The sequence below is a fragment of the Sodiomyces alkalinus genome (assembly GCF_003711515.1).
Source record: "Sodiomyces alkalinus F11 unplaced genomic scaffold SODALscaffold_4, whole genome shotgun sequence".
NCBI lineage: Eukaryota > Fungi > Ascomycota > Sordariomycetes > Glomerellales > Plectosphaerellaceae > Sodiomyces > Sodiomyces alkalinus.
In genome coordinates, this window is record NW_021167082.1 from 293,610 (window position 1) to 306,459 (window position 12,850).

General features: G+C 56.1%; 4 protein-coding genes across 4 annotated transcripts; 2 read left to right on the forward strand and 2 right to left on the reverse strand.

The window, feature by feature from the left end:
* Positions 1-183: 183 nt before the first annotated feature.
* On the reverse strand, positions 184-4,272 carry SODALDRAFT_332393 (EXS-domain-containing protein). The gene is made up of 5 exons (XM_028611696.1): positions 3,859-4,272; positions 1,645-3,614; positions 1,490-1,579; positions 1,104-1,398; positions 184-1,030 (listed from the first exon to the last, which is right to left on the reverse strand). The coding sequence occupies exons 1-5, from the start codon at positions 3,896-3,898 to the stop codon at positions 189-191; spliced, it is 3,237 nt and encodes a 1,078-aa protein (XP_028466759.1). The 5' UTR covers positions 3,899-4,272; the 3' UTR covers positions 184-188.
* Positions 4,273-5,498: 1,226 nt separating this feature from the next.
* SODALDRAFT_332395 (hypothetical protein) lies at positions 5,499-6,036 on the forward strand. Its single transcript, XM_028611697.1, has one exon. The coding sequence runs from the start codon at positions 5,520-5,522 to the stop codon at positions 5,979-5,981; it is 462 nt and encodes a 153-aa protein (XP_028466760.1). The 5' UTR covers positions 5,499-5,519; the 3' UTR covers positions 5,982-6,036.
* A 1,396-nt stretch (positions 6,037-7,432) lies between these two features.
* On the forward strand, positions 7,433-10,102 carry SODALDRAFT_332396 (hypothetical protein). The gene is made up of 2 exons (XM_028611698.1): positions 7,433-8,604; positions 8,938-10,102. Exons 1-2 carry the CDS (start codon positions 7,913-7,915, stop codon positions 9,965-9,967), a joined length of 1,722 nt encoding a protein of 573 aa, XP_028466761.1. The 5' UTR covers positions 7,433-7,912; the 3' UTR covers positions 9,968-10,102.
* A 7-nt stretch (positions 10,103-10,109) lies between these two features.
* SODALDRAFT_294115 (hypothetical protein) lies at positions 10,110-12,800 on the reverse strand. Its single transcript, XM_028608738.1, has 3 exons — positions 12,522-12,800; positions 11,045-12,445; positions 10,110-10,952 (listed from the first exon to the last, which is right to left on the reverse strand). Exons 1-3 carry the CDS (start codon positions 12,706-12,708, stop codon positions 10,540-10,542), a joined length of 2,001 nt encoding a protein of 666 aa, XP_028466762.1. The 5' UTR covers positions 12,709-12,800; the 3' UTR covers positions 10,110-10,539.
* Between the last annotated feature and the right edge of the window lie 50 nt (positions 12,801-12,850).

Below are 12,850 nucleotides of genomic sequence, written 5' to 3' on the forward strand. Positions count from 1 at the left end.
CCCCAGAGCATGACATGATGTGCTATGCATTTCCTTGGATACACAGGTAGACACATATCTAGAAATAAAGTACACTCAATATTGACACTATCCGTACATCGGAATCATGGTATGCCAACCATTTCTATACATATATATATCGGCATTCAACGCATGACCTTTCGGAATTGCCTTTCCTTTTACCCCTTTTAGGCCCCCGAAGCACCACCTCCATGTCCCCCATCATTCGACCTCCAAAATCCATCCCCGTGTATCCCGTTTTCCTCATCCTCCGCATCTATATCCAGCTCATCTTCGTCTATATCGTCGTCGTCATCGCTATGCGCGCTTCTATGTTCCACTTCTTCCGATCCCTCGGCATCCCCCTTCGTCGGCTTCCTCCTCTTCTCAAAGTCCTGCAGATGCGCATCGGCCAAGATGCGCGAGAATCTCCGCACCGGCCTCATCGGCTCGACCGTCTTGCGCCGCCTGAGCGTGCTCGGCCGTTCAGGTGGCTCGACGCCTGCGGCAAGGCCAGCCGCCGCTTCCTCGTCCTGTATGGCGTACAACCCGGCCCGCTGCACGCCCGTCGCCTCCGCCTCGCCAGTTACAGGTACCCGCCTGCGTTCTCCCTCGGGGCGGGGAGATATTCCCTCCGCCTCGGGTGCCACCGCCTCTTCTCCTTCTTCTTCTTCCTCTTCCTCTTCGGACGGGCGCTCGACGAGGGGCCGCCGGAGGCGATACGGCAGGGGCACGTCGCGGTAGGCTTTGTACACGGCTACGTTAGAGCAGTGTTCGTTCTCCACGCGGAGGAGGGCCCAGATGCCGCGGCGAAAGGCTTCGGCGAAGGCGACGAGGAAGGAGACGATGGTGGAGTGCTGGCGGTTGTGGGCGAAAATGGCGTAGAAGATCCAGGCGAAGCGGAGGACGGGGTCAACCACCATGATTACGTAGTATACCCAGCGCTTCTTAAGCGCTGTGATGTCGCGTAGGAGAGGTTGATGCGCATTTGGTTGGAGTAGAGAAAAATCCATAAATAAATCCCAGACAGCTTTGTGGGGTGTCAGCATGGAGATCATGGGGGACCAAAGAGAGACGGAGGCATGGGGTGAGGGAGTACATACATGTATAAAGGCCATTAATTAGGCCAAAGACAAGGAAGAAGGCCAAGTTGCCGCGGCTTCCTTGAATGCGATAAATTGAAAGGCTGACGGCCGTCATGATGGACATTGAATACTTCCCACCGTTGACAAGGTGGGGAAAGATATTTCTCGTGTCTCTGTATCGACGAAGACACTGGAAGAACCGCCAGATAGGCGGGAGCGCGGCGAGGAAGCCCATCAAGCGTGAACGATTAGAATTACATTGGGGTGGGTCGTCCCAGTGGTTTGCATACAAGCAGAAGAAAAGCGAGACGTTCTGTGGCCCAGGGTCAGCAAGCTACCCGGCGCAATGGGCCTAGAGCGATGGCACCAAAGAAAGGGAGGGGGTAGAATGAGAATTAACTTACGCAAACGGCATACGTCAGGGAGCAGTAGATATCGCCGAGGAAGAAGTCACGAAATTCGACTGGGTATAGGCCGGCGAGCAAAAGACGCCACTAGAGCGAGCGCATTAGCATACAAGTAAGGTAAACCAGGACCAATGGCAGAGATGAGCGCTTACATGAGCATATGCAAACCATCTTCGACTGCTCGGAGCGAGGATAGGCGCCGGGAGGAAGATGATGACGACCGACAGGCCAATGAGCATGACGGGATAGTACAAGAACAGAGCAGGCGAGCCGTAGCGGCTAAAGTTCAACCACAGGAAGACGCCGAGCAGGAAGAGGAAGAAGCTGGGGAACTCGGCGAGGCGGCGCCAGTCGAGATGGTGGCGCTGGTCAAACTCGAAAATGAAGGGGTAATTGATCTTGTTCTTGGTCCAGACGTAGCAGTTGACGACGAAGAGGCTGAAGAGGAAGAGCATGAGGAAGTAGCCTGCGTAGATCTGAAGCAGGTAAGCGGTCTGCTGGGCCAGGGTGTCGTCGTCGCCGAAGAGGAGCTGGACGGCGAAAGTCGTGCCCTGGACGGCAAAGACGAGCCCGGTGCCCAGGAAGACGCCGCTCCGGAAGGAGCTGCTCGATTCGTCCTTGCGGCGCTTGATCAGGGACTTGAGCTTGCTCACGGCGATTTTGTGGTTGTCGCGCTCGAAGTACTTGGCGTAGAGGTCCTCGACGGTCTTCATGTGGCGGTCGAGGACTTCGCTGTTGACGAACCAGGACTTGCTGACCTTTTCGTTCATGAAACGCATGCGGTTCGAGGAGCGGGCCTCTACGGCCTTGTCGTACTTCTTGTTGAGCTTCCGGAAGGCGGTGCGGTTGAGCAGGGCGTACGACTTGAGCAGCTCCATGGCGCGGTAGAGCTCCTGCAGGGCGAGCTTGAGCTTCCGCTTGGCCGTCTTGTAAGGGGGCCCCTGGGTGCTCTCGGGTCGGCGGACGTAGTCTCGGCCGAGATCTAGACCGGGTTGGGACTGCGGGTGAAGGACGGGTGTCTGGATCATCCTGGACAGGGCCCTCGAGTTGGGACCGGGGCGGAAGATCTTCGACTTGACCTGGTCCAAGTAACCTGGGTCTGCGCCTGCGCCTGCGGCCGGGCCTGTCGGTTTACCGTCCGGCTCACCGGTGTCGCCGTTGGACGGGCCCTGCTTTCGCTTCTGTCTCTCTTCGTTGACTTGCAAGGCGCGGCGGTTCCGCATCTCCCGTAGCTGGTCCTCCAAGACGACCAACCTCTGGCCGGCCTCGTCTTCCTTCAGCTTGTAGAACGACTCGACCTTTTGGAGTTCGGAGGCCATAAAGTCGAAGAATTCCTTCTCTTTCTGGCGAAAGATGTCCAAGGCCAGTACCTGCATTCCTATGTCGGCGATGCGCGGGGACTTGGTGGGTAGGGCGGCGGAGATCATGCGATGAAGCCGGTGACGCGGCGAAATGGCCGGAGGCGTACCGGCGGTGGCAGGCAGATATTCTGATGCCCGACTGAGGGAAGGGGTCAGATGCGAGGTGGTCGGGAGACCGGCTGCCGACATGCTTCGCTTCGGATCGGGTGGCGGGGGCCGAGGGCGTCGGTCGGGACGGGGCGAGTAATTGAGGGGGCCGGTATCGTCGCGCGGGCTGGCTGGGTCGGAGGGCACGCCGATGGCGGGGCCGGGGAGCTCAAACGACCGGTTCGACTGAATTCGGCCCAGGGACTGAGGTGTGGTAGGCAGGTGGGGAGTGAGACCGAAGCTGCCATATTGCATATCCCGGACCTGGGTGCCGCTGCCCAGATGGCCGGCGCGGTCGGAATCATCGTTCGGTTTGTGTATGTGAGGGTGAGTAATAGGCAGGCCGGGAGAGGAGCTGCTGGTTTGCGGAGGGCGAAGACGGGTTGTCTCGTCGGGCAGGCGAAGATGCGGCTGGGCCTTGGACTGAGACTGGGCGGGCGAACGATCCCATGGTCGGCTGGCGGCAGAGATCGAGGCGGAGAAAGGCGTTCGGTTAGCACTGACGGTTCCACCGGTTGTGGTGGAAGGCGTGGGTGGTGCGCGATGGTAGGCACGAGAGACAGCCTTGACCTTTTTCTTGCCAGCCTTGTAGTCGAGGTACTTGGCCCGCCATTCTTTCAAGGTACGTCGGCATGTCAGCGAACGGTCCAGTGAGGAGGGGTTATGGCACCGAGGTAGGGGGGAAAGATGATTGTACAACGTAATTGGATGTGATGTCAATGGGGGAGGAGGGAGAAAAGAAGGCCAAGGCAAGTAGTTAAGTAAGTAGGTGCATAGATAGATGTCGATAGGCAGATGGTAGAGAGCTGAGCAAGGCTGAGCGGGGTGAGGAGGGAAATAACTGAGGAGGCAAAATACCAGGAACGTGTTCTTGCTCGAGCTCCTTTGCAAACTTCATGGCTGAGGAGTCAACACGAGAACGAGAGACTCCCAAGGAGAGGAGAAGCGAGGACGACGCGTGGGTAAGACGGGAGCAACGGGAGCAAGGACGGGTATCACGAGCGTAACATGGCCGTCCGGGTGATAGCGTGAAGCGAAACGAGAGGAACGAGAGGCGGCGAATGCTTATTGGGGCCTGGGCGTTTGTTTGCTCGCGCCGATCAGACATAGATTGACCTAAAGAGCGGAGTGTGGCGAGTAGAATCGACCCGAAGATAAGGGGAGAGACGAGGGATCATTGTTCATGATCGTTTGTTCTGGGGAGGAAGGGGGGGGAAAAGACGACTATCATGGTGGGCAATCTTTTTTTTTTTTCTTTTTTTCCTTTTCCTTCCTTGGCCTTGCCCGTGACGGATCTTACACCATGTCACCATCACTGGGTCGCTCTTTCCCTGATTATTACATTCATTACCTTGCTCTGTACAGGCCGCACGAGTCACCAAGTGGTACCTGTACATCGTACTCGCTTTCAGTGTCCGATATAGGAAAGTAGTGGGGTAACATCTCCAAACTCGTGGCTTGGGTATCGGGGTTTATGGACCAATGATCGAGCTTTATCTAAACACATTCTTCTTCTATTCTATTACATTGGTTCTGTCAGATACCCTTAGCCACCTTATCGGGGTGTGACAAACCATATTATATTAGACTTATACGGTACCTCGATCCTATATATCCATACTTATTTCCCCTTATTTTTCCTAATAGTTAGATATCCCCGTGAAGTACTATAAACTTCACTTAGATAAATACATATATATTTTTCCGAACCTTATTTATATTCTGACAGGTTCCGTGGTGTCACCTCGGGGATCTGTGCGGTCATCCGTTCATCTTACGTTGTACAGAAGAGTGTCGCCTGTTTCCGATATCGCTGCAGGCGTTTCTTTGCGCCCGTACGTACCAAGGACGGAGGACCAAGGACGAAGGGCAAACAAAGAACTTTGTCCCAGCTCGTACGGGGAACGAATACTTTATATTCGTACTTCGTTTCGCTTTATCGTCACTCGTCACCGGAAGGCTGTCACAGCTTCACACATGCAGTTTCCAGTTTCATTCTAACTACACGTACATTCGAAGGATCATGCTAAGACTCGGCCGGAAGACTCGGGGCATGTTGGAGGTTGGAGGTTGGAGGTGGAGGCTACCTGTTTTCCGACATGACCGACGGCGATCAATGTCGACACCCTTTCGAGTAGTTTTCTCCGTCGAATCCTACCCTCACTATCGATCGCGGGCGACATCATCCGTCATCTTAAGGGGAAAGGGGAAATTTCTTGGGTTTGGGTATGCCAGACGAAATCCCCGGCCCCTCTCTGATTAGTTACTCATTATACGGTAAGTTCGTTCGGGCTTCCCCAAAACTCGGGTCCGTAAATCACCCGCCGAGACGGCCTTACCCTAGCTCCCTCTTCTCCCCTCTCCCACCTCCCACCTCCCACCTCCCGCCTCCCCCGCTTCCTGGCCCCCATCCAAAGAGAACTGAACTCTCGCCAACTACCTTACCTTACCCGACTGTCACATACCATATTACCTACCACACCCCGAAAGCCCCCCCTTGCAATCTATCCGATGCGGCAATGGCGGTGGTCACGAGCCATCAACGTCATTACATTGTATGTCATAAGTGTAAGGGATGCAAGGGTTATGCAGCCGTGAACACATCCGGTGAGGCTGCGCAATGCAGTCACAAGGCGGAGTCCTCTTCTCTCTTTTTTTTTCTTTCCTTCTCACCCTCTCCTCTAACCAAGCGCGAAAGAAGTAAAAGTCAGTTCCTGCTTGGCACCGCCGCTTCGTCCTCTGTTGCGCACAGTACTCCACAGTTGACCGCGGAAGAAACGCTTCAGTCGGCGACTTGGTCAGCTCATCTATTCGCGACGCGCATCGACACGGGTAACATGGCACCACAGCTTGCACCTGACACCCCTCGATTGGTGGGGTCGACAAGACCTCTCAAGACCTCTCAAGACCACTCGTCCCAAATCATGCTCGCGCCCCCCTCTCGCCCTCTCGGGCCGTGGCTGAGGCACGATCTCATCTGAATGGCCCTAAGAAGCAACGTTTGCCGGAAGCGCATGAGTAATCTGCATATGTAAGGTGAGATAACCGTGCTCCGTCCATACCTTACCACGTAATTAACCGATAGTATAATAATAATTGAAACTCAAGGTCACGGGGAATCCTTCCTTCGGCGGTAGTTTTCATTGTCCTTCCTCGCCCCAGCGCATTCCCAAGTTCGTTTTCTATTCAAGTCTTTAAGCCACCACAAGGTCCAACAGTGAAGGCAGCATTCCGCTTTTCCACCCGAACCCCTGCAGGCCGCTGTGGTCGTCCCAAGACATCAGACTAGGTGCGAATAGGTAACAAGGCAGGCAAAGGCAAAAGGCGAGCTGCGTAACCGCCCGTCTTAACTTGAACTCACTCGGCCGATCTCTTGTCGGACATTGCCCAGCCCCGAATCCGTTTCTCTTGGAGACGGGCCTGCCGATGGTTGGTTGTGTTATGTAGACTTATGTCTCGGAGCACAAAAGGGAGGCATTCAACCCCCTGCCCTCCCCCCCCCAACACCGGGATTATCTTCCTCTTATCCCCGCCTATTCACCTGTTTGCGCATTCACGCAGACCGCCTATGTAGCTTAAGGGGAAACGGAACGGAAACGTTCCTCTCGTATTTCCTGTTATTTTCTTTTCTCGTTCCATCCACTCCAACAGCTCGATCCCCTTGTTTCCCTCTTCCCTCTTTCTCGCCCCTTTTTTTTATTGTCTTGTCCACCACTCATCAGCTTGGTCCAGACCCCCTTCTGAGCTGCATGCCATGACTTGCAAAGCCATTAAAACGTGACGCTTCCCACACCTCAACTTATCGATGTCCAAGCTCGTTATGTTACACCAACCCACCCCTTTCTAAAGCTCTCTGGGCAGAAGCATCCAATTCGACCCCTGTAGACTATAGTGACTGGCCCCCCGGCCCCCTTCGTCACCGCCCCCCGTCCGCACAGTAAGCCAACCGCCGCTTGCCCGCAGCTCAAAAAAGCGCTGCGAACGGGGGCATTGCTCAACAAAAAGAAAATAATAAAAATAAAAATCAGGCACCTTGCTGATGCACACACGGGTGAGCTGTGCGAGGTGGTGCCTCGCTACGTGGTTGGCTCATGCCAGGAAGCTCCTGGTCCCGACAACTCGGGACTGTGACACGAAGCCATCACATCCTGAGTTAGCCTGCGTCTCTATCCTGCAGGAATGGTCATCACGGTCTCGTTCTCGTGCATCAGGCCCCCTTTGGTGATATATCATCCATTTACCTATGCCTGCGGCCCGCCCTCTAGTCGAGCCTTGTCTACGTTGGCATGAGCAGCCCCCCCCCCCTCTCCGAAGCGAAGCTCATCGGCCTACGAAAGGGGTAGACGAATAAAAATAACCGCATTAATTCCGAGGCTCGATCTGGTGAGTCCATGTCGTGACGCGCCATCTCTTCTGCCGTCCAACGAATGGAGGGCAGATGCCAGGCAACAAAAAAGAAAGACACAAGGGTGAGACTGAGACGCCCGCATTCCTGTCGCCCTGTGTCTCGCCGTGTCTTGCCCTGGTCACATTTTGTCCTCGTGGCCCGGGGTTCGGATATATCATGTTTGCTCCCCTCCTCGGGTACGGCCGTTTGCGGCGTTCAGCCCTCATTTCCAAACATTCATAGCGTCTGTTTTTACGTGGTGGCACCTCTCTCTCCCCTCCCCGTCTCTACTTTCTCTCCCTATTACCTGGTACCAAGTAATCAATATTGTCATTCATCCTTTTCCGGGTCGCTCTTGTTCCTCGATACTGGGTGACAGCTTCGTTTTGGCCTCAACTCGTCCTGGACACACCCGAGATCCCGGAACTCTTTCTTTTCTCGGGCTGAGATTTGATTTCTCTTCTACCGGTAATCACTCCCTCACGGAGGATCTGCTACCTTGCCGACCCGAAAGATCGGACAGCCATGTCTTGTATGTCGTGGTCGTCGTCCACGCCGCCCCGTCGTCGCTGGGTATCCCAGAGAGCCAGGCGGCTCCTCTCGCCATCCGCCCGCACCAGCAGCACGGCAAGACCCGGACCCGGCTCCGCGGACGAGGAGACACGGGCACCCCGGCCTAGCACGAGCGTTGGCTTCGATATGGGAAAGCAGACCCCTCCTCCTCCCACTTCATCTCCTCACACTCGCACTCGCAGCACCGCCTCCTCTCCAACCTCCGTGTCCTCCGACGCCTCCCCCTTCGTCTTATCGGAGTCATCACAAGTCCATGCCCAAGACCAATCTCCTTTCTTCCGCAAACTGCCCCCCGAGGTCCGCGACCTCATCTACCAGGAGTACTGGCGCATTTCCTGCTTCAACTGCCACGTCTTCCTGGACGATGCATGTGGCGAGTACCGCATGGCCCCTTGCGTCGTCGACCATGACGCCCCGGGCGACGCGTGCCAGGAGGGTCTTGCCGTGGATTTCCAGCCCACGCCCGCCGTGCAGTACCACCAGGTCTGGTTTGACCGTATGACTTCTTCCTGGTGCAATCACTGGCCGTGTGAGGAGGCCATGCGGAAACGATCCGAGGCGCGGGAGAGGATCGGTCTGGATGGCAGCGCAGCTGAGGGGGGAGCCATGAGATGCGTCTCGTTGCTGACCTCTTGCAGGCGAATGTAAGTTTGTGATTTGATTTCTTTTTTTTTCTTTTTTTTTCTTTTGCGTTATCTACTGGGTTCCTGTTCCCCTTTGGGTGTGGGTGATGTCTCAACTGTTGATCACATCTCCCCTGCCACCCCCTTTTCTTCTTTAGCCCCCCCCCCCCCTTTATCGCCCTTGCATTATCACAACTCAGCTCCATGCCTTCGCTGTCCAAAGCACGTGGGTCGAAACACATCACGAGAACACAGACATTTGCATCCCCCACGAATCTTGGCCCTCATTCCACTTACACGTGTGACGTGGGATTTTTGTGATGAGTGACTAAAAGAAATGTGACCTGTCTTTAGGTACGCCGAGGCCCTACCAGCCCTACACAACGCCACCTCTCTCACCATCACCGACAAAGAGACCTTATTCGCCCTTTTCATCCGCCCAGGACCCAAAGGCCCCGTGAGGCCATCGAAGTCTCGCTTCTACTGGTCCACCAAGACGCACACCTACCTACCCGCATCACCGCGAACCAAACGAGACACGAATCCTACAGCCGACGACGACTACAGCCGCAACAACAACGACAACAACGACAACGACGACAACAACGACAACGACAACGACGACAACAACGACAACAAGAACAACAACGACGACACAACGACCACACCTGCCTACCCAAAACCGGCCCTGGGCAGCCCCGCAACCAACATCGCCGCCTTCCTCCCCCGCATCCGCACCCTCAACATCTCCCTCCGCCGCGACGCCGCCGACTTCCTCTACTTCAACGGTGCCGGCGTCTGGCACGCCGTCTCCCCGACCCACATGCCGCGCCTGCGCCGCATCTCCCTCTGGATGGACGGCGACTGCCCCGTCACCCGCCGCCTGCTCCCGCAGTTCCGCGCCATGTGGGCCGCCATCCCGCCTTCCGTCGCCGACAAGCTCGTCGTGAGTTTCCCCTGCGGCGAGGAAGGCTTGTGGAGCTGGCGCGAGGTCCGGTTGCGCACGGGGAGGAGTTCGGCGCCCGCGTGGTGGCCGGCGCGGCAGCAGCAGCAGCAGCAACAGTCGCAGCAGTCGCAGCAGCAGACCGACGAGAGCGACGCGCCAGTGGTGACGAATGTGAGCGTGGGGAATGTGGAGGGCAAGTACGAGATGGATATACTGGAAGATGAGAACGGCCATGACGTTCTCAGGCTGCCGCCTTTCAAGCCCCAGTTTGCCGTCGTTTTGCGCGGCTGGCACACATTTCATTCAACCTGCGGGGGGTTCATCTCGAGGGTGGATGAGGAGCGCGGGGCCAAAGAACGGAGGAGGTTCACCCTGGGGAACCCGTTTGAGGATATACGCCTCTATGGACGGGGTTGGTTTGACCATTCGTACTACTGATTATCTCTTACCTTACGGAATACATATTAGCCATTGTATGAATGGTGATGCATCTCTCATGATCATCTTACTCTAGAACACCACATTAGTTATGATCACGAACATTATCAAGAAATAACAAACAAGGTTGGATGGAATCCATGGTTTTTCGTTCAGTTGCCCTATAATATCTAGGTCTCGAATGTCCAAGTCCAAATACGTCGCTCTCATGCCCGTCTCGATTGCCAGACGGGACACGAGAGACGCCGGACAAACCCCTGGAGCCCCAAAATGCTGCCTATAACACCCTATATACACTCTAGTGATGACAGAACCATGCCAACCAGGCGGTCCAGATATGAGACAAAGACCAGAAGCCCCAGTGTCTCTGGTTCATAGTGCCTTGGGACCTCCCCCGGTCCATGCCTAGAAGAATCCCAGCCGTCTTCCCTCCCTGTGCTTGATCATATCCGTCAAATGTGTTTATGTCCGCACAAACCAATAATCAACGCCGCCATCGCCTCGCCAAAATGTACTACTGGTCTCCATGTCGGGATAAAGGAGAAGAAAAGAAAAAAAAAAATACCCCAACCTCAATCATACCCAGGCCGAAAAGTCCACACCACATCCTTACTCTTCTTCCCCTTCCGCTCCACCAGCATCTCCACCACCTCCTTCAGGTCCCTGCTCGAGATATCCTTCCCCTTGACCTTGATACCGTCAACCGCACTAGACTTGAGATACTCTATCAAGCCAATCTTGGATATCCGCGGTGCCGCCTCCACATGTGCCTTGATCGCCTTCTTGATCTTCACCACGTCGCTGTGCGCCATCCCCGCCGGGATGCCTGCGCTCGCGGTTTCGTTTTTCGCCTTCTTCTCCGCCTTTGTCATTGTGCCCGACGACCCGTCCGCCGCTGTCCGCTCGGCCGTCTTGGTCTTGGTCTTGGGGTCGGGCCAGTACGCCGTTGAGAAGGGGTCGATGCTCTGGTTTCGCTCGAGATGATCTGTCATGACACGACACGCACCGAAATATTAGACCCGCGGTGTCTCCCAGTATACGTGGAAGGAGGTGGAAAGAGGGGAACACTACACTTACCGCCAAAGATGAACTCCATTCGATAGCCACGCATCTTCGCCTCCGGGCCCACGAACCGGGAATCCTCCCAGCAAAGACCGGTGCTTTCGGGCTCGAGACCATTGGCAGCAAACCGCGTGAGATCGACCGCCTCGGAGTCGTCAATAAGGTCACCCACGCCCTCCCCATCATCAATATCCTCGTCGTCGTCGTCATCCAGGTCCAGATCCTCTCCTTCTTCATCCACCCACTCGGCTTCCGAATCGTAGTCATAGTTCACAGGCATGACCCGCGCGTTCGGCCGCCGCGCCAGCTTCCGCATCTTCCCCTCCCCCGCCGCGGCGGGGACTTCGGTCACCGTGCCGCGGTACGCCGGCCGCACGTCCTCCCGGTAGCAGAGGTACTTCACGGGCACTTTGGCCAGCTCCGCGCGCATCTGGCGGCGGATGGCTTCCTGGTCCTCGAGGCTCCCCGTCGCCTGGGCCTTCTTGCTGCGCTCCTGCATCCGCTCGATGGTCCGTCGGACCGGCTTGTGGAGCCTGCCCCGCGGCGCCGGGTCTTTGCCGAAGCCGAACGTCTCGGCGGCCAGGCGGCCGAGGGTGAAGGTCTGGGGCCGGGCGGAGAGGTACTGGTCGAGCATCCTGGACCTGGCCTCGCGGGCGGCGTCGCCGAGGGGGAAGGTATTCTCGGCCATGCGAACGTCCTTCTTGACGTTGAAGGGGAGGAAAAGCTTTTCGTACGCAGTCTCGGTGGCCTGCTTTTTCGCTGATCGGGCGGCCGATTCCATGTCGTCTTCGTATTTGACGTCGGCCTTGCCGCGACCGTCGGCGTTCGACTCGGGGGTCTTCTTGTACGATGCCGCGGAAGGGATAATGAAGAACGAATTTAGCTTCGTTTGAGCCCGCTCCTTCTTTTCCTTCTCCACCCTCGCCTTCTGGGCTTCTTCCTCCTTTTTGGCGCGCTTCGCCTCCCGTTCCTGGGCACGGGCGTTCTTCTCCGCCTCGATTTTGGCCTTCTTTTCGTTCTTTTCTTGGAGACGAGCCTGTTTCTCGGCTTCCTCTTTCGCCTTGTTCTCCTCTGCCTCCTTCTTCCTCTGCTCCTTCTCCTTCTGCTTCCTCTCCTTCTCCTCTTCTTCAGCCTTCTTCTCTTCGGCTGTTCGACGTTTCCGCTTTAGACTGGTCGAGGGGACCCGAGAGGCAGTAGCCGCGGCATTTCGAGAAGATGAAGAGGCGGGTACGGGACCTCGGGTTTTCTTCGAGCCGGTGGAAGAAGAACAGCCATTTTGATTTCGGGTGGGTGACCGGTCGGACGGGGTGGGGTTCGGAGAGGGAGAATTGCGACTCGAGTCGATGTCGTCGTCGGTCAATGAATCCGGGCTGCTGGTGCTCGGGGTTGACTGGATTCTGACATGTTTGGGCGTTACTGGGCAAGGACATGACTGTCAGTATTTGAAACCACGAACAAAGCTTTCCAGGCAGCCACCATAGAAGGGACTCACTAGATTTGGCGTCGCGGCCGTTGTGTGATTGGGAAACAGCCATCTTGCTCGCGTCCTTGATACAAGGAGTGTTCGTATCGTGTTTTTCGACGGAAGTCATATTGGCAGCCGTCTCCGCGAACTTACGCTTGCGGATAGTCGTATCCGCCTCTGTCGAACTGTCGGGCGATGGCCAATTGATGGGCATTGATGCCGCGGCTCGTTGGGAGAGGATAGGTGAAGAAATCGCAAGGTCGCCGGTACCGAGTGTTGTAATGGCGAAGTATGCCAGCTTGGTAAATTGCGGAAGGAGAAAAGGATTTAACTGCGAGTTTTCCAATCCGACGGAG